Source organism: Cupressus sempervirens, chromosome 8, assembly GCF_028749045.1.
Source record: "Cupressus sempervirens isolate cs-2001-9-10 chromosome 8, ASM2874904v1, whole genome shotgun sequence".
Lineage (NCBI taxonomy): Eukaryota > Viridiplantae > Streptophyta > Pinopsida > Cupressales > Cupressaceae > Cupressus > Cupressus sempervirens.
This window is the reverse complement of record NC_143125.1, coordinates 149,775,171-149,796,504: the sequence shown is the minus strand read 5'-3', so window position 1 is coordinate 149,796,504 and position 21,334 is coordinate 149,775,171. Positions and strand designations below refer to the sequence as shown.

General features: G+C 37.4%; 1 protein-coding gene across 1 annotated transcript in view; it reads left to right on the top strand.

Moving 5' to 3' along the window:
* Positions 1–210: 210 nt before the first annotated feature.
* LOC149541992 (pentatricopeptide repeat-containing protein At5g27460-like) overlaps positions 211–21,334 on the top strand; it is a 32,728-nt gene continuing 11,604 nt past the window's right edge. Inside the window, exons 1-2 of the mRNA XM_089797043.1 lie at positions 211–440; positions 528–930. Coding sequence (XP_089653169.1) covers positions 403–440; positions 528–930 — 441 coding nt within the window. The 5' untranslated portion in view covers positions 211–402. The remainder of the gene's footprint in view (positions 441–527; positions 931–21,334) is intronic.

Sequence of the window (21,334 nt, the reverse complement as noted above, 5' to 3'; positions counted from 1 at the left end):
CAATTTACCATTGTACTATAGAATCTTACCTTAATTCACACATAAATATTATTTCTTAAATATTATACTAATTTTTCTATCATCTACAAAATTATACAAAAAAGACCAATTCATTGCTAATAGACCTTCCAAATATATTCCACCTAGCCATTGCACACAATTAGGATTTCTAATTCACAATTAAAAAGAAAACAACCAAAACCTAAACCTATTGCCAAAACCCTGCCTAAAACTCACAGCAGCGTGGGTACTGGGCAGGCACACGAAATGGATCTCAAAGGCAAACGCTAACATTGCTGCTAAATTCAATCAGAGCCCTCAGTTATTCCTTATCATTTCTAAATTCAAAGCAAACAGTTTCCTCAGTCGAGCAGACCGACCCCCAATTGTTTAGCAGGGCTAATGACGAGGTCGCGCATTTTCTCGTATGGCCGCAATTGGTAACAATTCCAGTGACTACTCATCTTATCTGATTTAACTGCGTGAAATCCTTTGTTTATTCTTTAAATGTATACGTTTATTTGCAGGTTTTTAAGGCGAAGGGCACAGTGCTTAACGAGTTCAAGCCAAGCATTTTCTACTAGGGCTCGAACCTTCTACCTGCAACCGGCCTTTATAGCAGCAAGAGAAAGACATTCGTATAATGAAAGCAATATCTTAAATCTACCCTTTGTTTCGCGGGCATTTTCGTCGAAAACTCTTGAGAAGAACAGTTCTTTCAGCAATGAAGACGAACCGTCGAAGACGTTGACAGTTTCGGAATCCAGGAAAGGGATTTCCAAGGGTGAAGCTGTCGGGTTACGTTTCGTGGAAGATGTAATTGGAGTTTTACAGAAGTGGAAAGATGAAGGAAACGATTTGGCTCTAGGAGAGATAAAAACTGTTGTTAGAGTTCTTCGCAGGTCGAAAAGATATGATAGTGCTCTACAGGTTGGAAATTTTTTTCCCTTTCTAGTTTAGTGCTTTTGTTTTTGCTTTCTTAGCCTTGGTTTGTAGCCTAGTGCTTGAGAGTAACCTTTTAAAGCTAAAACTCAATCTGTTTAACAGTTCGTTCTTGCCCGAGCTGTACCATAGTGCTGGAAACTAGCCTTTTAAGATTAAAACTGTCTGATTAACAATTTAACAGTTCGGGCATGCCAGTATGTTCTTGTGCTTGAGACTAACCTTTTAAGGTTTAAAAACCCGGTGGTAAACAGCTGGTTTTTTGACCGTGGTGCATGCACAAAATCTCGCCAGCACTTCTTTAAATCCAATCACACTCTCATTGAGTCTGTAGGGTGGAATTTATAAGGAAACTTGCTACAGACTTTTTATAATATTTTCATGTAACCCACAATCTGGAATAGATAAATAACTATTTAGAATTCACATGTAAAAAAACAAAAATGTGACACAAGATTTATCTTGAGAAAGCCCTCGCAAAACCCTTGCGAGGGGAAAAATTCAGTCTCCTAAAACATCCATCATCCAGGTATTGTTCAGTAAGTCAACACTGCAATTCATTCATGCAAGCCTTTGAAGCCTCAACTATAAACAAGCAGTCCATGTGAACAAGCAAGCAACCACACATCCCATGCCATATTTCCAACGTTCACAAATGTTGAACTTGAGTCGCATTAACAACTAGTCTCGTGGTTGCTTTTGTAAAAACAAAATCCCACAAAATTGCTATGTGGCATTAAATAAATCATGTGTTCAAATCATGTCTATCGAACCCCTTGACCTTATATTTAATACTAGGTACTTTATTTAAATTATTTTTCTAATATTAATAATTACATCAAATAATATTTCAATGTTACAATACAACCCATCAAGTGGCCCCGAGAATATTCTCAAGGAATCTCTACATCACATCCATCTAAGTGCTCTTGGGTGCAACATTTATATAATAAGATAAAATATTACAACTATATGCATTATTATCCATGGTCTACAAAATCCATTTTCCTTACATTCTCCCACTTGTTTACATTGTTTGAGTGTCAATAAGTGGCCACATAAAGTGAAGAAGGGAACAACCCTTCTAGTAACATGTACCGTAATGAATCAAAGCACTCCACAAAGATTTTGTTAACCGCCAGGGTTGTCATTGACCAAAATATTGGTCTTTTAATGCTTGATACAAACATTGGAGTTATAAAACACAAGAGGTAGTTAAACCATGTCACGAATCCCGAAGGGGAATCCCTGCAGTTAGTCCACCAACCCCCCCTGAGCGTTACTCGAGGAGATTCAAACCTGTGACCAAGCTCTGATACCACTTGTTAACTGTTAGGGTTTTTGTTGCACCAAAAGATCGACGCGTCAATGCTCGACACAACCACTAGAATTATACAACACAAGAGGCAATTAAGCCATCTCATGAATCCTAAAGAGGAACTACGGTTAGTCAAACAACTTCCAAGAAAAAAAAGTGACTGTCGTTTCATGCATGAATGCTCCCACCCTCCATTATGCTCCTACCACTAGACATAGAAGGCCATCCAAAGAGAAACCCGCACAACTTGTTGCAAACAAAGCATAAGTCCTATCTCAACTAATATCCCAAAACACAAACACTTGATTCAAAGGTAACAACATTCATCAATAGCTGTCAAAATCAATAGCCATAGTTGAAATAACTCACACACTAAGTGATAACACATCTATCTATCCATGCCTTAAAGGTATACTAAACATATCAAGTGAATCCCATAGCAACAATATATACAACTTATAACATGCAACCACAAGCTCCAAGTGCCATATCCACTACACACCAGAAGCTCCCATTGCATAGGCATTGTCAAATCTGAAATGAATCCACTAACAACATTGTATAGAAGTGTAATCGTAAACTAGTAGTATCGAGAACATGATATTGATCGACAAATACAACTCACATAACTGTATACTCTCATACAATATGTCATGATCCTCCCAAATCATATGAACATGAAACTCATGGAAGAAACCATATAATGAAAATAGAATACCTGTAAACCAAGGATGTGCAAGAACAACTCTCAGAATAAGTCTCCAACGCTCTCTCATTTTCTCTGAAGCCAACAAAGAAAGATATTAAAGGATCAGCACATGAAGCACATGGACACTAACTAGTGAATGCACAATGAGATAACCAATGCAAAAACATCTCTTAGATGAACTTTCAAGAACTACCTCTCACCATAGCTCAATATCCATATCTATGAAAAATAAGCAACATAATGCACTCGAAAGGAACAATGGGCAATACCTCTCTCCAAGAGTAATCCAAGAAACACTCTCCTCACAAGTTTTTACTAGGTGAATGCTCAGTAGTCTTCTTGTTGAAACTATAAACTGTCTCAATATATATCTCTAATTACAAGAGACTACTAGCATCGCCTAAGTTTTTGAGTATCCATGAGCCACCTGTAAGCGATTATTCCATTGCCAAACTCCAAATTCAACAAACACTATCATGAAGTATAAACAAATTATCAATGTATCCAATACCAAAATACTAAATCAAGATCAATGTCAAAGCTCCAATCGCAAAATCAGGAACATAAACATGACAAGATGATTTAGATTGTCTTTGCCAAAATTCAAATCAAGAATGAAGAGTCTCCCATGACATAATAACAGAACCATCCTATTGCACAAGGATAACATGTCAAATGAAAGCTTAGACTACACCTCTAACATAGACCCCTTGAGTCCTCAAAATCTTAACATCTCCAATTGCCATGAAGATAACTGCCACCTACTAGTGCACCAACAAATGCGAAAAACCCTTTTGTAGTAACTGTTAAAACTGGAGCCCAGAAATTAATAAAGATAACCAGCAATAAGAAAGAGACAAAACTAAAACAAAGAACACCAGAAATATCCTGGGAAAACCCTTCTAGAATTAAAGGGAAAAACCCAGCCACACAACAAAAATATAATTTTATTGATAATAGAATTCAAATGTACAATATCCTTTGCTTGATGCAAATGTATAACAATAGGAGTGACTCTTCACATTATAACCGAAGGTCTCTTAAGATTCCCATGACTCCTATAATTAATTGTAACTCTTCGAATATTCATACCTCAATGCATGTGAATGACACATGTCATTACATTTAATATTATAATTTAAACATAAGAGTTCTTTTCAACTGATGACAGTTATCAAATACTTATAACACTTTTAAATAAGAGCAATAGATAGCCAAGAACCGACGAAATCAAATAATATTAGCTCAAAAAAAAAATGACAGACTCCAATATAAAGCTGCCAGCAGATCATAAAAATGCATGTAGCCAAAACACTGCTCCTTAAAAATGCAGATCATAAAAATCTAGTCCTCTTTAAGGATTAAAAATGCTGCTCTGACAAAAATGCATGTCCAGCCAAAAAAAAAACTCCACAAGGCACAAACGAATATACAAAGCCGAGAACAATCTGAAACTCTAAACTGACTGATCAAATAAAATATATCTTGACCAAGAATAATATTTCCTTTGAAGCCAAGGAAGAAACGTAACTAACATGCTGATATGGAGATGAAGACGAAGATACAAAGCTGCCTTCGAGAAAACTTATCCCAGAAAAAAAATGACATCAATCACTTGAAAAAAATAAATTCAAATGGCGTTACCAAGAATGATTACACAAAAATATGGAAAACATCACACCCAATGCCAAAAGATTGCACTTAATCAATGCAAGTGCCTGTCGTTACAAGATGAAACTCGTGCACAGAAAACCCACTCAAAACATTCACTATGGAGAAAATTTCATATGAATAAAAGATTCCACCCAACGAAGTCCATAAGCACACCAAAAATAAATAAATAAATAAATGGAAAAGAAGCTGAAAACTAGAAATCGAGAACTTGGATTGGACTGAGCCACTGTGATTTCAAAAGGACATAAATAAAACTGGAGGATGATTTGGATGCCCTAATCGATATAAATAATAAAAATGACATCAAGAAATCACCGAGAGCAACAAAATTAAAATACACAAATGGTTAAAAGAGGCCATGTAAGAAGCACAGATCCATCATAGCAACATAAATGCGCTAGGAAACAACATGATCAGGAGACAACAAAAATTCCTCAAAACTAAAAGCCCGATAAAACTTATATCATAGAGCTTGAACTAGAATGAATTAAAATAGCTAATAAAGGAAACGTCTTATCTTAGCTATCACCACTCAAATAAATAAATAAAAGACAAACAAACATATCCAAAGAATGATTTACCATCCATTATGCTACAATGAACCGATTGCACAAATGATAGAAAAGTAACTGCATCGAAAAGAGAACCAAAATTGGAAGGAGTCCAACAATTATGTTGCTACCGACAAGGCTCTGATACCGTGTTAAAACTAGAGCCCATAAATTAATAAAGATAACCAGCAATAAGAAAGAGACAAAACTAAAACAAAGAACACCAAAAATATCTTGGGAAAACCCTTCTAGAATGAAGGGAAAAACCCAACCACACAACAAAAATATAATTTTTATTGATAATAGAATTCAAATTTACAATATCCTTTGCTTGATGCAAATATATAACAATAGGAGTGACTCTTCACATTATAACCGAAGGTCTCTTAAGATTCCCATGACTCCTATAATTAATTGTAACTCTTCGAATATTCATACCTCGATGCATGTGAATTACACATGTCATTACATTTAATATTATAATTTAAACATAAGAGTCCTTTTCAACTGATGGTAACAATAATGATAATAACGTCCTTATTTCCAGAGATAAAGATCTCTATCGCAGCTACCATCTTCAACAGTAACAAGATCTAAGACATTCTCTTAACACTTCCAAATACTGGATAAACATCATTGCCAACAACTCTTACCGAATCGTGATACCTAGCCAATCTTAACACCGCGACGACAATCTCCTTAATGAAGATCCTCTAGGTCTACACACACAATGAATATGCCACTAACATCAAGTGAAATCAAGATCTCCAAACCAATAAGATACAAAACCACCAATAAACAATCAAGAACCAATTCTTCACCACCAAATCATGACTGTCCTACTTAAAGTGTATATGATCTATCAATGACATTATGATAAAACCACCCTTTCACAAAAAAATTAGTCATGACCTCACACCATCAAAGATCTCAAAACACATCATGAGCTCCCCAAAATAAATTAAAGTAACCATGATCCTCAAACAAGAAGATATGTCGCCATAATCATGTTAGGATTCCATTCAAATGATCACCAACTAAAGCCCATGAAAATCCAACAATGCTATGCCAAAGTCCCTAAACACAAAAACTGTAATATCCTCCCCTATTCTTCCCAAATAAAGAAACTTGCAAGCTACTTTATGATATCAATTAATTTTCTTAATAACTCAACATAGCATTTTTGTCAAACACTTGGCACACATACTACAATATATAGGAAAATCTGAAACTTCTTATTTGCTAATTAAATATTGATTTTTGCCATGTAAATGTGCTCATACAATTGTTTAACATGCTGCAACAAATATCAGTCTCGTATTGAACAACTACAATGCAAAAGTATTAAAATTTGACAAAAGAAGCCTGAAATTAGTTGCTGTAGTATTTTTGCAGATGTAGTTGGCAGCCTTCCAAACCCTCAAATCAGCAAGAATAAACAATAAACTTGTTGCAAATACTGTTCACGCACTGTAGCAAATTCACTATTCATTTGCACTGTAGCAAAACACTATTCATCCGTACTGTAGCAAAACACTATATGAAACCCAGTATGTTTGGAAACACCGTTAATCTTTTTGACTGTGTCTTTCAACAACGAAGAAAATGCTAGCAAAGAGGGATTCAGCCCGATAAACAAATATCCAGCAACATAACATTAATCTTCATCCAAGCATACTAAAAAGAAGCTCTTCCATTTCTTTTATAGTGTTCTTACAAGAGCTCAGTCCTTCGTTTTCTCAATGTGGGATAAAACATAACTCCCTTTATGTAACTTATGTCTCCAATGTGTTATAAAATAAAGGGGACTCTTTTAATTTAAATATTTCCCACAAACTATAGTCTATGCATTAATAAAGTTAAATATTTAAATTTAACTTTATAAAATAGCTTTATTAATGCATAACAAATCTTATCAATGATAAACAAGTCTTCTTGTCGATTTTAAACAATTACCATCGACATACCGCTGCCACTGGATGTTCGACCATGTCCAAGATGACTTACTATAAATATTAAGTATGCCCAAAGTTGCCTCAAAACCCCTCAGAAAGACCTGCAACTGAAACTATCTAGGCCAAATGGCCTCTAAGTCCCTTTAATGTCCTGGTTAGCCTACGGGACTGTGGGGAAATAGGCTAACAACAACATCATGCTATGAATGCTAGAAAGGGGACATTATAGTCCGCCCTTCCCAAAATTGCTTGTCCTCAAGCAATTTCAACTCTAGATGCTATACTATTTGCTCATTTTTCCAAGTAGCATCCTCCACTGGTAGATTCCTCCACTTGACCAAGTACTCCTTGATGATCCGCCTGCGAAGCACCCTCTCCCTGGAGTCAAGTATAGCCTCGGGAACCAAGATAAGCTTTCCTTCATCATCAAGAGGTGGCAATACTACTGAAGGCACCACATTGTGGCCCAATGCCTTCTTAAGGCGTGACACATGGAATACATTATGCACTTTACTGTCTGCAGGCAACTCCAACTCATAAGCTACTTCGCCCACTCTCTTGATTACTTTGAATGGTCTATGGTAGCGTGGTTTCAATTTCTCTGCTCCACTCTTCTTGAGAGAGGACTGTCTATACGGCTGTAACATGAGGTACACCATGTCTCCTACCTCGAAAGACCTCTCAACCCTGTGCTGATCAGCATATTGCTTCTGCTGATTTTGTGCCTTTTGCAAATTTTCCTTCAAGGATCGCATAATGTCTTGACAAATCCAGAAAATTAGGAGCATCATGCCCGTACAGTGCCATGAAAGGGGACATTTGAATAGACATATGGAAAGAGGTATTATAGCAGTACTCCCCTAGATGTAGCCACTTCACCCAAGCCTTCTGCTCTCCTGCAATGTAGTTTTGAAGGTACCCCTCAACCCATTTATTCACTATCTCTGTCTGCCCATCAGTTTGGGGGTGGTAACTGGTACTCGGAGTTAGCTCTGTTCCACACAACCTGAACAACTCCTGCCAAAAGTGGCTCATAAACCTACTATCCTTGTCGCTGACTATGCTCCGTGGCATCCCATGTAATCTAAATACCTCTCGAAAGAATAGCTCTGTTGTCTGTACTGCTGAATATGTGGACGAAATCGCAAAGAAATGTGCAAATTTAGTCAATCTGTCTACCACAACAAAAATACAATCCAGACCTTGTGCCTTTGGAAGGCCTGTGATAAAATCCATGGAAATGCTATCCTACTTCTTCTCTGGTATAGGTAGGGGCTATAGTAAACCGCTTGGAAAGGAATGTTCCTGTTTGTTCTGCTGACACACTGGGCACTCCCTAATGAACTGTAGCACTTCTGATTTAAGCCCCTTCCAAGTGAAGGGCTCTCTCACCTGTCGATATGTCTTAAAAAATGCTGGATGTCCTGATAATGGTGAATCATGAAATGCTCTCAAGATTTTTTGCTTCATGGCAGACCCAAGTACCAAATAAATCCTTTCTTTGTAAATGATCAAATCATTTACAACAGTGTATCGACTATCCTGAATAGCTCCTTCAATAACACTAGATGCCCAACTATCCTTGGCATACTCTACCAAGATCAACTCTCTCCAGTCATCCATGACTATCCCAACAACAAGCAAATGAGGCCTTCTGGATAAAGCATCTGCGACAATATTTTTCTTCCCTTTGACATAGACTATGTCAAAATCATAGGCCTGTAACTTACTCACCCATTTCTGTTGCCTATCATTAAGATCCTTCTGTCCAAGAAAATGTTTCAAGCTGTTATGATCTGTTTTTACTGTGAATTGGCTCCCTGCTAAGTATTGCCTGAACTTAGCTAGCGCGTGCATGATTGCTAGCATTTCTTTGTCATAGATGCTGTAAGTTCTCTCAACACCTCGTAATTTCGTGCTCTCATATGCGATGGGATGTTTGTCCTGCACAAGGATAGCTCCTACGCCCTCTCCCGAGGCATCACACTGCAGCTCAAAAGGCTTGGTGAAATCTGGAATGGCTAAAATAGGACATGTACTCATCAGCTCCTTGAACTTGTCAAAACAATCCCGAGCCCTCTCTGACCTCTTGAAACTTTCTCTCCGTGTCAAATCTGTAAGTGGTGTTGCTATCTGTGAAAATCCCTTCACAAATCTGCGGTAGAACCCGCAAAGCCCAAGAAATCCCTTGAGTTGTGAAGTGTTCCTCGGCGGTGGCCAATCCAGAATGGCCCTAATCTTGTCTGGGTCAACCCAAACACTTCCTGCACTAATAATATGCCCTAGATAGAGCAACTCTGTCATCCCGAACTCGCATTTACTCATCTTGGCATATAATGACTCCCTCTCTAGAATGCTGAGCACTGCATCAATATGCTTCAAATGTTCCTCCCAAGTACGGTTGTATATCAGTATATCATCAAAAAAAATCAACACAAACTTCCTCAACTGATCTCTAAACACTCTATTCATATAGGACTAGAAAGTGGCGGGGGCATTAGTCAACCCAAAGGGCATGACTAAGAACTCAAAATGTCCGTAGTGGCATCTAAAAGTTGTCTTCTTCACATCCACCTCTCTAACCCGTATCTAGTGGTAGCCGGATCTCAAATCAATCTTAGAGAAGGAGCAGGCACCGTGCAATTCATCAATAAGCTCATCAATGCGCGGAATAGGGTATCGGTTATTGATTGTCTTCTTGTTTAGCTCCCTATAATCAATGCACATCCTCATTGTACCATCCTTCTTCTTCACCAATACTACTGAAGAAGCGAAAGGACTCTTGCTTGGCCGTATGTGCCCCATGTCAATCAACTCCTTAATTGCCTTTTCTATTTCATCCTTATATCTCTTTGGATGGCGGTAAGGTGTGATGATAACTGGCTTAGCCCCTTCCTCTAACTCAATAACATGCTCGATTCCCCTATCCGGGGGTCTCCCTGGAGGTATCTCACCAAACACCTTAGTGTGTTTGGTTATTATTTTCTGTACATCAGGTGGATACTCCTGTTTATGTTGCTCTGTCGCCTTAGGCATTGCTCTGAACTTTGCTGTCCACTGCACCTGGTCGTGTTTGAAGAAACTTTGCATCCGCTTGAGTGACATGACTCGAAGTCTCCCATGTGACAAACCTCTGAGCACTACTTCTTACCATTTGCCTCAAACCTCATTTCCATTTTCTGGAGGTTAAATGTAAACTCTTCCAGAGACTTCATCCAATTCATCCCAAGCACCATATCCTGATCACCAATGTTGACCACAAAGAAATCTCCCACCATGTCATAATCTCCCAAACGAAGCTGCAAGTTGGTGATTTTCTTGGTATAGTCGATTTTGAAGCCATCGGCAACCATCACCTTAAATCCTCTATGCTCCTCTGTATGTAGCCCTCTGCGTGACACAAACTTCTCATCAATGAAGTTATGTGTTGCCCCTATATCAATGAATGCCACAAATCTTTGTCCATCCAAAGTACCCCTAACTCTGAAAGTGACAGCCTCCTGTATACTGGACAACTGAGCTATCGTGCTATCACTGCGTGCTTCCTCATGTGAAGAATTATCATCTCTATTTGATTCTGATGACTGCTCTGAATCTCCCTCCACTGACTCTTCGGCTGAAAAGTACTCCATCTGCTTAGCTTTTGCTTTCAATGGACACTTATGTGACAAATCCCAAGGCTCCCTGCAATGAAAACAAAGCTTCTTCTTCCTGAGATCATTAAGTGTCTCATTGTCCAACCTCTTACTTTCCTCCTTAGGTGGCTGAGCCTCTCTATGAAAAGGTTTACTGTCCTTATCTTTCCTCGAAGGGAAACTCTTTGCCTGGAATTTATTTTTAGAAGCTGAAGAGGAATCCATGTCACGAGCTTTCTTAATGGCTTCCTGCAAAGTGGGAGGGTTGAGAGCTTTAATCCACCCTCTCAACGGATCAGCTAACCCATCCATAAATAGAACCAGTATCCTCTGTTCAGATACATCTGTTACTAACACTGCAAGTTTTTGAAACTCTGAAATGTATGTTTCCAATGATCCCCACTATTTAAGCTCAGCTAACTCCTTGAAATGGAGTTTTGGATCCTTCTTATCAAATCGTTAAATCAGTCTCTCCGTAAACTCCACATATGAGGTAATGTGTGCATGTCCCATAGTGACCATACCATGATGCCACCACTCATGTGCTAACCCATCCAGATGAATTGCTGCATACTTAATAGCTTCTTCCTCAGGGATAGGGTTCAATTGAAAGTATGTGTCAAGCTTTTGAAACCAAGCTCTTGCTATAGACTTCCCCGAGCCATCATAATATGGTAACTGAAGTTTCCCTACTTTCTTCCGTAGCTCATAGCTCTGGTTCCTGTCATGTCCACGTGGCATATGTTTCATCCGCACATCCATATACTCCCTAAAGGTAATTGCAGCAGTAAAATTTGGACCTCCGGCTTCCCAATCTCTCCTCAACTGGTCGTGTATATCAGTGATTTGGGGCTCTGGTATGGGCTGCTCTGGAGCTCTAGGAGGAAATGTGGGAATCATCGGCTTCGAACTCACTGTCTTAGTTTGCTGGGGTGCATGACCGAAATTGTTCCCAACTTGTTCGCCTCCATTATGTGTCCCATCCTGATTATTACCATTCTGATTATTTCCTCCACCCACATTAGCATTCAACCCCATTTGACGAGCCATCATTTGCATCATAAGCTCCAATCTCTGACTCTGTTCCTGTGCTCTCTGCTCTGCTAATCGCTGTCCCTGTGCCAAGGTGTCTAATAACTGTAAAAATCTTTCCTCTCCCTGATCGGGACCGACATTCTTGCCTCTGCCTAATCCTATATTCCTGTCATCTCGGTCACGACTCACCCATATTGCTGTCTTGATCAAAGAATACCTCCTCTGTGTCTGTATGATTGGATTCTATGTCCACCTGCACGGATGAACTAGATTGTTCGCTCTGCAGGTTTGAAATCCTATTTTGTCTTGCTCTGGTACTGCGGAAATTATAAGGCCCCTGTCGCATGCTCAAACATAAATGCTCTGATTTTAGTGTTTCGACATTTCGTCAAACACTTTCCCCTCTATCCGGCTGTTCCAAATTCCCTATAAGACCCCCACAGGATGGTAGGACTTATAGCTCTGATACCACTGTAATATCTTCCCCTATTTTTCTCAAATAAAGAAACTTGCAAGCTACTTTATGATATCAATTAATTTTCTTAATAACTCAACATAGCATTTTTGTCAAACACTTGGCACGCATACTACAATATATAGGAAAATCTGAAACTTCTTATTTGCTAATTAAATATTGATTTTTGCCATGTAAATGTGCTCATACAATTGTTTAACATGCTGCAACAAATATCAGTCTCGTATTCAACAACTACAATGCAAAAGTATTAAAATTTGACAGAAGAAACCTGAAATTAGTTGCTGTAGTATTTTTGCAGATGTAGTTGGCAGCCTTCCAAACCCTCAAATCAGCAAGAATAAACAATAAACTTGTTGCAAATACTGTTCACGCACTGTAGCAAATTCACTATTCATCTGCACTGTAGCAAAACACTATTCATCCGTACTGTAGCAAAACACTATATGAAACCCAGTATGTTTGGAAACATCGTTAATCCTCCTGACTGTGTCTTTCAACAGCGAAGAGAATGCTAGCAAAGAGGGATTCCGTCCTCCAAGCGCGATAAACAAATATCCAACAACATAACATTAATCTTCATCCAAGCATACTAAAAAGAAGCTCTTCCATTTCTTTTAGGGTCCATTTGGTTCGTGGAATTTAAAAAATCCGGATTTCTACAAACCTTGGTTTAGCCAAATCAAGGTTTTGTATATCTTCATTCCGATTTTTGGGATTTTACTGAAGCCGTTTGTTTCACTCGGAAGATGCATGTGAAGACACGTTTTTATGCGTTAGCTTAGAGTTGAAGACAAATTTCAAAAAGTAGTGTTTTTACACTCCTTAAAAAACAAAACCAGGTTTTGATTTTCAATTCCTACTTTTTTTAGGAAGTTGGAAAACCTGGTTTTGAGGCAAAATTGGAAGTCTCGTATGTTAATTCCATTTTGCAAATTTTGAAACAAATGCACAAATTTTCAAATCCGGGTTTTGAAAAAGCCAATTCCTGTCATCTTCCAAGAACCAAACGGACCTTTATAGTGTTCTCACAAGAGCTTAGTCCTTCGTTTTCTCAATGTGGGATAAAACATAACTCCCTTTATGTAACTTATGTCTCCAATGTGTTATAAAATAAAGGGGATTCTTTTAATTTAAATATTTCCCACAAACTATAGTCTATACATTAATAAAGTTAAATATTTAAATTTAACTTTATAAAATAGCTTTATTAATGCATAACAAATCTTATCAATGATAAACAAGTCTTCTTGTCGATTTTAAACAATTACCATCGGCATACCACTGCCATTGGATGTCCGACCATGTCCAAGATGACTTACTATAAATAGTAAGTATGCCCAAAGTTGCCTCAAAACCCCTCAGAAAGACCTGCAACTGAAACTATCTAGGCCAAATGGCCTCTAAGTCCCTTTAATGTCCTGGTTAGCCTACGAGATTGTGGGGAAATAGGCTAACGACAACATCATGCTATGAATGCTAAAAAGGGGACATTACAAAAACATTTATTACACTATGATATCATCTATGGAACAAGCATCCAACTCTCAATGTGTCCAACCTATTAGCATCACATATTCAACAACATAGATCCTCAAAAATGATTGTACGTAGTATAACATCTTTCCCCTATCTGAAAACAAATCAGCAAACCAAGTGACAATACCAGGCCACCAATCTAAATATGCATCAACAATGAAATGTTTATGGGCATAGACAATCAATATCCAAGCCATATATGCAACTGTAAGCATAGATTGCCTACAACACTGCACAATTTTTAGACCAATGAATGCAACATATATATTCAAACCAAATAGTGAATAACCTTGTCAACATGAGAGGAATTTGAGATACAAACCGAGTATACAATGACATAATGCCAAATCTCCAATATGTAACATGTCATAAACTTGTAATGCATGCTACCATAGTCAAAAGAACCCTAAACAACTCAAATCAAATATCAGCAAATAAAGTGTTTCAATTCTACACTAAATTTGAACCAAAGAGTAGAGCTCTTGAAGAGCTTCTAGTCTTCTGTTCGAGGTCCAAAATCTGACCTCCTATGTTCAAGTTATGGTGACCCCTCAAAGTCATCAAGATAACTTTGCTTTCCAACTCACATTTCACCGTTCAAACAACACAATATGGAAAATCTAATAAATAAAATCTTGTAGAGCTCAAAATCACTTTTCCAACAACGAGAAGTCAAAAAATTGACATCATATGTCCAAGCTATGCACTATGAGAAAAAGAATAGCCTCCTAGGCTACATTTGCAATATACAAGTTTCAAAAAACGCAAATGTGCTCATAAAAATAATTTTCCCACTTTCCCCAATATGCCATGAAAAATAATTCCAAATAAGTCTCGATAAGTCCTAGACCCATCTCCTACAGGCGTATAATAAAGCGGGCATCATCAAATATTTAATAATGTTTAGTAAAACAAACATCAATAAATACTAATAGATCATGTTGGACAACCATTTAAATATTTCAAAGTTTAAAAACTTCATAAAAAATTGTGCACTTTAATTATTTTTTTTGTTTGTTTATAAAATCACAATGGAAAGGGGGGAACCCCACTGATCGAGGGTGGGCCTAGCGTGCGGAACCTACATGACTGGTGGGGGAATCTCTAATATTTGTCGCCATTGTTAGACTGAGAGTGGTACAATCATTGCTGATTGATAACACAATGCACTGCCTTACATAGGTTGTGGGGATTTTGCAGATCCCACAAACCCTTTTAATTTTTCATTTTATTTTATTTAAAAAAAAGCCCAATATGTTTTATGCCCCTCCAAGAAACCCGAAAGGATAAGTCTTAAATGTGGCAAAGTTTTGGCGAATAATTAAAAAAAAAAAAAAACTTTTACTTGCTAAGTTCACTTTGATCTTACGTGTAAGAGTCCTTACAAGTTCCCTAGCAAATAACTTCCTAGATTCATGTCCATATAGTATTTATGTTTTATTAACCTAAGCATGTCCTATTTCTAAGACATAATTATATATAAAATTGCACTTGAAAAGCAAAGATCATAATATAAAAGTGGAACACATTTCTTAATAAATACTTTATACATGACACTTTCAAACTTTTCCAAAAGAATAATTGCAACATTTGTCATTACTAAACTTCCAAGAGAGAGATAACAATCATATATCAATAGTTTTATTTAAACCATTCTTTCCTATCTACCCAACTCTTTTACATTTCTTTCCTTAAAATCAACAAGAAGTTCCCTTATAGGATTTGTATTTTACATCAGTTCAGTTTATTGAGTACATCATAATTTGGAGACATCTTTCAATACACCATCGTAAGCATCTTCATAAACATCTTGATAAGCATTGTCATAAGCACCATAAAACTCCGATATGGGACCAGGTGAAAGCCTCAAAAGTTTGTCCACCCAACCGCGTGGAACCATAAGGAACCACTCCCCCAAGCTAGGAGACAAAACCATGATCCACCTAGGCTCTAAGATAGTCTAAGGCTTATACTCCAAAATCCAAGTAGAAAGGTAACATAAAGCCCCAAAAAAGAACAATGCTCAAAATGAAATCACAAAGCAAATGGACAAGCAGAGGCAAAATCAGAGTGAGGGGTTCAACCGCATCTAGGTGAGTGTCATCATACATTCCCACAAAGTTGGGATCATTCCCCTTAGCCAAGAACCATCCTGCCGCACAATATGTCCTCTCCCTGAGTACTCCATTGGGATTATGCATGGCCTAGTAATGTTGGGATCCTTCCCTTGAGTTAGGGACCATGATCTGCACATAATGTCCTCTCTTGAAGTACTCCAACAATACTTCATCTTAATCTTGATTAATTTGTGAAACCCAAACCCAAACCCATTCATTTTATTATGTTATCATTTGTCATCCAACTCACTTATAGAGCCAGCCTGCGCAGGGCACTGGTCTCTATGCATAGGATCCTCTGGCAGCCACTTCTGGGCCCCCACCTATGTTGAACCACTCACCTAGGGTTTCTATCCTACTCATCAAAAGAATCCAACAACACAAGGAGTTATAGGGCACAATAACTAGGGTCCCATACCCCTAACTCATACATCAAAGTATATTCGCATGAACAACATCATAAAAACACAAAGATATAAGCAACTTCCTTTTCCAAGGAATTACAAAGTCCATAAGCCCCTGGTGACTGAAACAATTGTAATAGTCTAATTTAACCATTCACAAGAAACTGGTTTAGGGCAGTCCTACTGAACCGTAATTCACCGCATAAGCAATAAAATGCAACAATTACTTATCAAACACTCTACAAGACTTAATATCACATATCTAGAAAGTAAATGCCTCAAAAATAAGTACAAGGTCATACAACATAAAAAATACAAGTTGAATACTAGTTCCTGAAATCTGGCCAAGTCTGAAATTTCTTAAAACCCCAAAATCTAAAATCTTTGTTTTAACTCCTAGGAGGCTGAAACTTATCTCAAAAGCTGCAGGATGTATAACATAAAATGTAACTTAAGTATAACTTAAATGTTCATTTTATGTTATACCTCGGGTGCTGAAATCAGGCTTTGTAGGTCAAAATCTGCCTATCTAGCTAACTCTATTGCTGCGCTCTTGTTCATTATTCCTGCGCAGTTGTTTAACAGAGCTGCACATCTATGTCATATTCCTGCGCATCCATCCAATATACCTGCGCTTTTGTCATGTAGAGCTGTGCATTTGTTTATTTCACCAAATCTGCGCATTCATCAAGCAGATTAGCACATTCGTTCATTATAGCTGTGCTTTTGTTTCCTATTGTTGCACTTTGGTTTACTATTGCTGTGCTTTTGTCGACTTTTGTTGCACTTTTGTTTTGTCTAAGGTTTTGCTTAAGGTGACAAACAAGTTGTGAATGTGCGGAACCGCTCATATGTGTAGCATTCCTGCGTATTTGTTCCAAAAGACTCAATAAAATATAAAGGACGTTATGAATTGAATTCCTAGAATAGGTAAAATCAAGTGGAGTCCTTCTCATCATTCCTGGGCTAAATCTTCAGGTTGAGAGTTCCCCCATCAATCCCTTTTCAAGGAATTCAATTCCTAGCAAGATATCATGAACCAAAGATAAACAGGAAAGGATTCAACATGAAGGGTGTTTTTCTCCAAAATGAAAAATCAAGTCCAGAGAGTTGAAGATGCAAATAGCATAGATGAGAAGCCACACACATACATATGATTTTCAAGTTTTAACAATTAAATTAATTGATTTACAGGAAGGAATGGAAGAGGATGGAACCTACTTCTCTTCCTGTGCAGTGAGGTTGATTTTGTGCTTGTTTGCAAGCTACCAATTTCTTCCCAAGCCTCCCTCTGGTCTGGTGATTCCTCTAATCCCTGGTTCTCCAAATTCTCCTTGTGCAAATAATTAAATTTAGACTATAGGTTTTGGCCTTTATTTTTCCTATCTTTTCTTTGCCGAAGGCCCTATTTATAGGGAGAAAATGTCGTTTTCAAATGTTTGTGTCCATTGCAGCTGACACCCTCCCTAAGGTATGATTAAATAAATTACCCTTTAATTAATAATTTTTTAGATTTTGTTTAATCTCGAGTTTAACTACTAGGTTATCTAGGTTGTCAAGGAGTCCTTACTCAAAGGGTTCTCATGGCACAATGGCTAAGTCTCTACAATCTTCCCTAAGAGTTAAAGGTTCAATTCTTATGACCTTTTACTATCTCTAGTCTTTAATTGGTCTTACTAAGTCATGGGTTAAAGTCCATTTCTATTTTATGTTTCATGAAGATCTAAGTGGGTGAATTGGTTGTGGGTGAAACAAAGGGTGGAAGGTTCAGAATTCAAATCTCTCAAACATTTTAATGTCTTTTATTCATTTTATTAATTTCCTCTTTCATTATTAGTTATAAAAGATTGCAATATAATTATGCAAGAAATCACATCCAACCATTAACACATACATAAACACACACACATATATTTATTCGGGTATATATGTGTGCACCCATATATACTCAGAGAAACATATATTGAGACTTCCAATTATAAAACTAAAATCATAAAGAAATAAGTAAAATATCATTAAACCAAACAAGAATAAAATCCCCAAAGTTCTCAATTTGGGTAGTTGACTCCCCTATTTGGACTTCTAGGTTCAAGGTGCCTAATTGGACCATGATTCCATCTTCAAATCAGAAAATAATTTTGAGGCTTTTTAATACGTGTTCCTGCACACGCCTGCATTACCGACCAAAATAACATGCATATAGAAACATATCAACTGTAATATAGGTGTTAGATTGGTTAGTGGGGTTAGAAGTCTATAAAAATCTATACTTCCTAATCCATATGCGAAAACATAAGAAGTGTATCATAGGAAGTGTAAAACACGTGATGTAAAGTATCATCTATCCTCCTACCATAATCATAATGCATGAGAACCTAATATCCCAAAACACATGGTGCTAGGGTGGCATTACAGGGGGGATTCTCCAAATCCTACAAACCTTTTCAATTTTTTATTTTATTTTATTTAAATAAAAGCCCAATAGGTTTTTATCAATATTTAGATTATTTTTTTAATAATTCTTTGACAACCTACGTACTGCCCTGTGTACGACCTTATAGGTTAATTGTTTTTCAATCTAAAGCAACCGTCGCCAAAACATGAAGTATTCTATATCAAAATTTGTCTCCCAACCTTCTTGAACATATTCATGAGGTTTGTTTTGTCCCATGGAGTCAAATTTGAAACCTCATTCCCAAAGCCCTCATATAAATGCACATCAAAGGAAACCCTTTCAAAACATTTAAAAAAAATCAGATCTGGAAAACCCCACAAACCCTCATATCTTGCATTGTCCTATCATTCTTTCATGCATTTAAGAGTCAACAACTCAGGTCATACAGCCAAAATTGTAGCACTGATACCAATTGTAAGGAAATATGCAATCAACTTTGTAACAGTTTTAAACAAATAAGTACTCAGAATCTACATGCAAGAGAATAGAGAACATACCCATGAAAATTTGACACAAGATATATCCTGTGAAAACCTTCATGTGGGAAAACCCTAATGAGGGGAAACTTCATCCTCCAAAATCATCCGTCTATTATTCAACAAAGCAACATTGCAATACATCCATGAAAGCCTTTGAAGCTCCAACTTTGAACAAACACTCCATGTGAACAAGTAAGCAACCATACATCCCATGTCATGTCATGCTTTGAACTCTGACAAATTCTAATCTTGACTTACCTCAAAAACTACCCTTGTGGTTACTTTTATTGAAATGAGCTCTCACAAAACCACTAAGTGGTATTACATAAACCATGTACTAAAACCAAGTATTAACAAACCCCTTGACCCACATTTTTTATTGGATGCTTTTAGCTGGGAGATTTATTACCGCATTAGCTGGTGTGTTCATTTTTCAATTTTTTGATTATGTTTTGATGCATTCTGGTCTATATATATTAGTAGTAGGCTCTCTAGAACCTTGTTTCTTGATGCTCCTGCTGTTGTGTTTTTGGTATCCTTGCTCATTTCTGCATCCCTTTTGAAGATTTTGCTTCAATCGCTGTCTCTTTTGTATCCTTTATCCAACGTTTTTATCCAGTTCATTTGTACAATCTTCTCATCTTCTCCATTTTGATGCTGTCTTCAAACTCTAGGGTGCAACATCTGTTGTGGGGTATCTGTTCTTCTCAGTCGTACTTTCCTAGCATTGAAGTCTTTTTAGTATGTGCTTGTAGTACCACTCTCATTCTGTTTGTATTCTTTCTTGTATCGTTTTCTACCATGTGTTACAATTGCCATTTTGCCATCATCTGTTTCATTCCAGGATTTTGGCCGATTTATTGCTGTCTTGTCATCTTTCGCATCTGTTACTGTTGGCGGCTATGAAATGATTCTTTTCACCTTTCCTTCAGTTTGATGTTTCCATCTCACCTGTGAAGAGCTATTTTTTTTTTCATTATTGCAGTATGTGTTTTAAGGAGTTAGGGATTCTATGTTGCAGACGTTGGCTTGATATGTATGCTATGAAATTTGTTGTATTCTGTTTATGTCATTTTCCCCTGGAGTTGAGTTGTGTTGTTTAGGCACATTAGTCTGATTCCGGTTTTTCCTCTGTAAATTTCTGCAGTTTGATTGCGTATGCCATCCTTTTTTCTTCTCTTCATATGGCTATGTGCTGAGGTGCATCTACTTCAGCACTTTGTTCGTTATTGATTTAAAGGTTTCGATACCATGACCTACAGCAATGTTTTTTTTTTTTTCTCCTAAGGCTCTCTCAGTCAGACACCGTGACCTGTGATTTATTTTAAATAAAGGGATTTTGACATGTGTACTCTAATTTTGTAAACTGCATTACTAGCATAAAATTCAGTTTTTAATTAGGCGCAGCTTGAGCCCGTTTATCTGTGTCCTATGGGAACAGAGACATTCATTAAATTTAGCCCATGAGCGATTTCTAGAGGGGTCCTCTGCATGCCACGGTGGAGGATCCCGTAATTTTTATCTTAGTAGTCCAAACTTTTGTTTCCAATGGGACTGGTTTGGTGTATTTGTTCAGTTTATTTAGCTGATAAGGATACACAAAAAATGATATAGGAACCTGATAGTATCATAAAATCTGGCAGCTGGGTTTTTTCATTGTTTGCTCACTTTATTTTATATATAAGGACAGATGCTATCTCCTCTTCTTGTTTCTCATTTTTAGTGCATTGGGAAACGTGCAAGAGGGTGACATTGACCAACTTGATGCTGGAGGGCAATAAGAGATTCAACAGCAAAAATTATAACACCTGAAAGTGGCACATGCTGATCATCTTCGTCTACCATTGCCTTGATACGATTGTTTTGGGGACAAATACTCGACCTACCACAGTCCAAGTATTTATGGTCAAGTTTGATGATCGGAATCAAGAAGCTTTCATGTGCCTAAAGGTCTCTGTCACAAATGATCAGTTGCCTCATCTACTCCTGGCAAATGTGTAATAGACATCTAGCAACATTTGAAGGAGTTGCATGAGACATGCAACA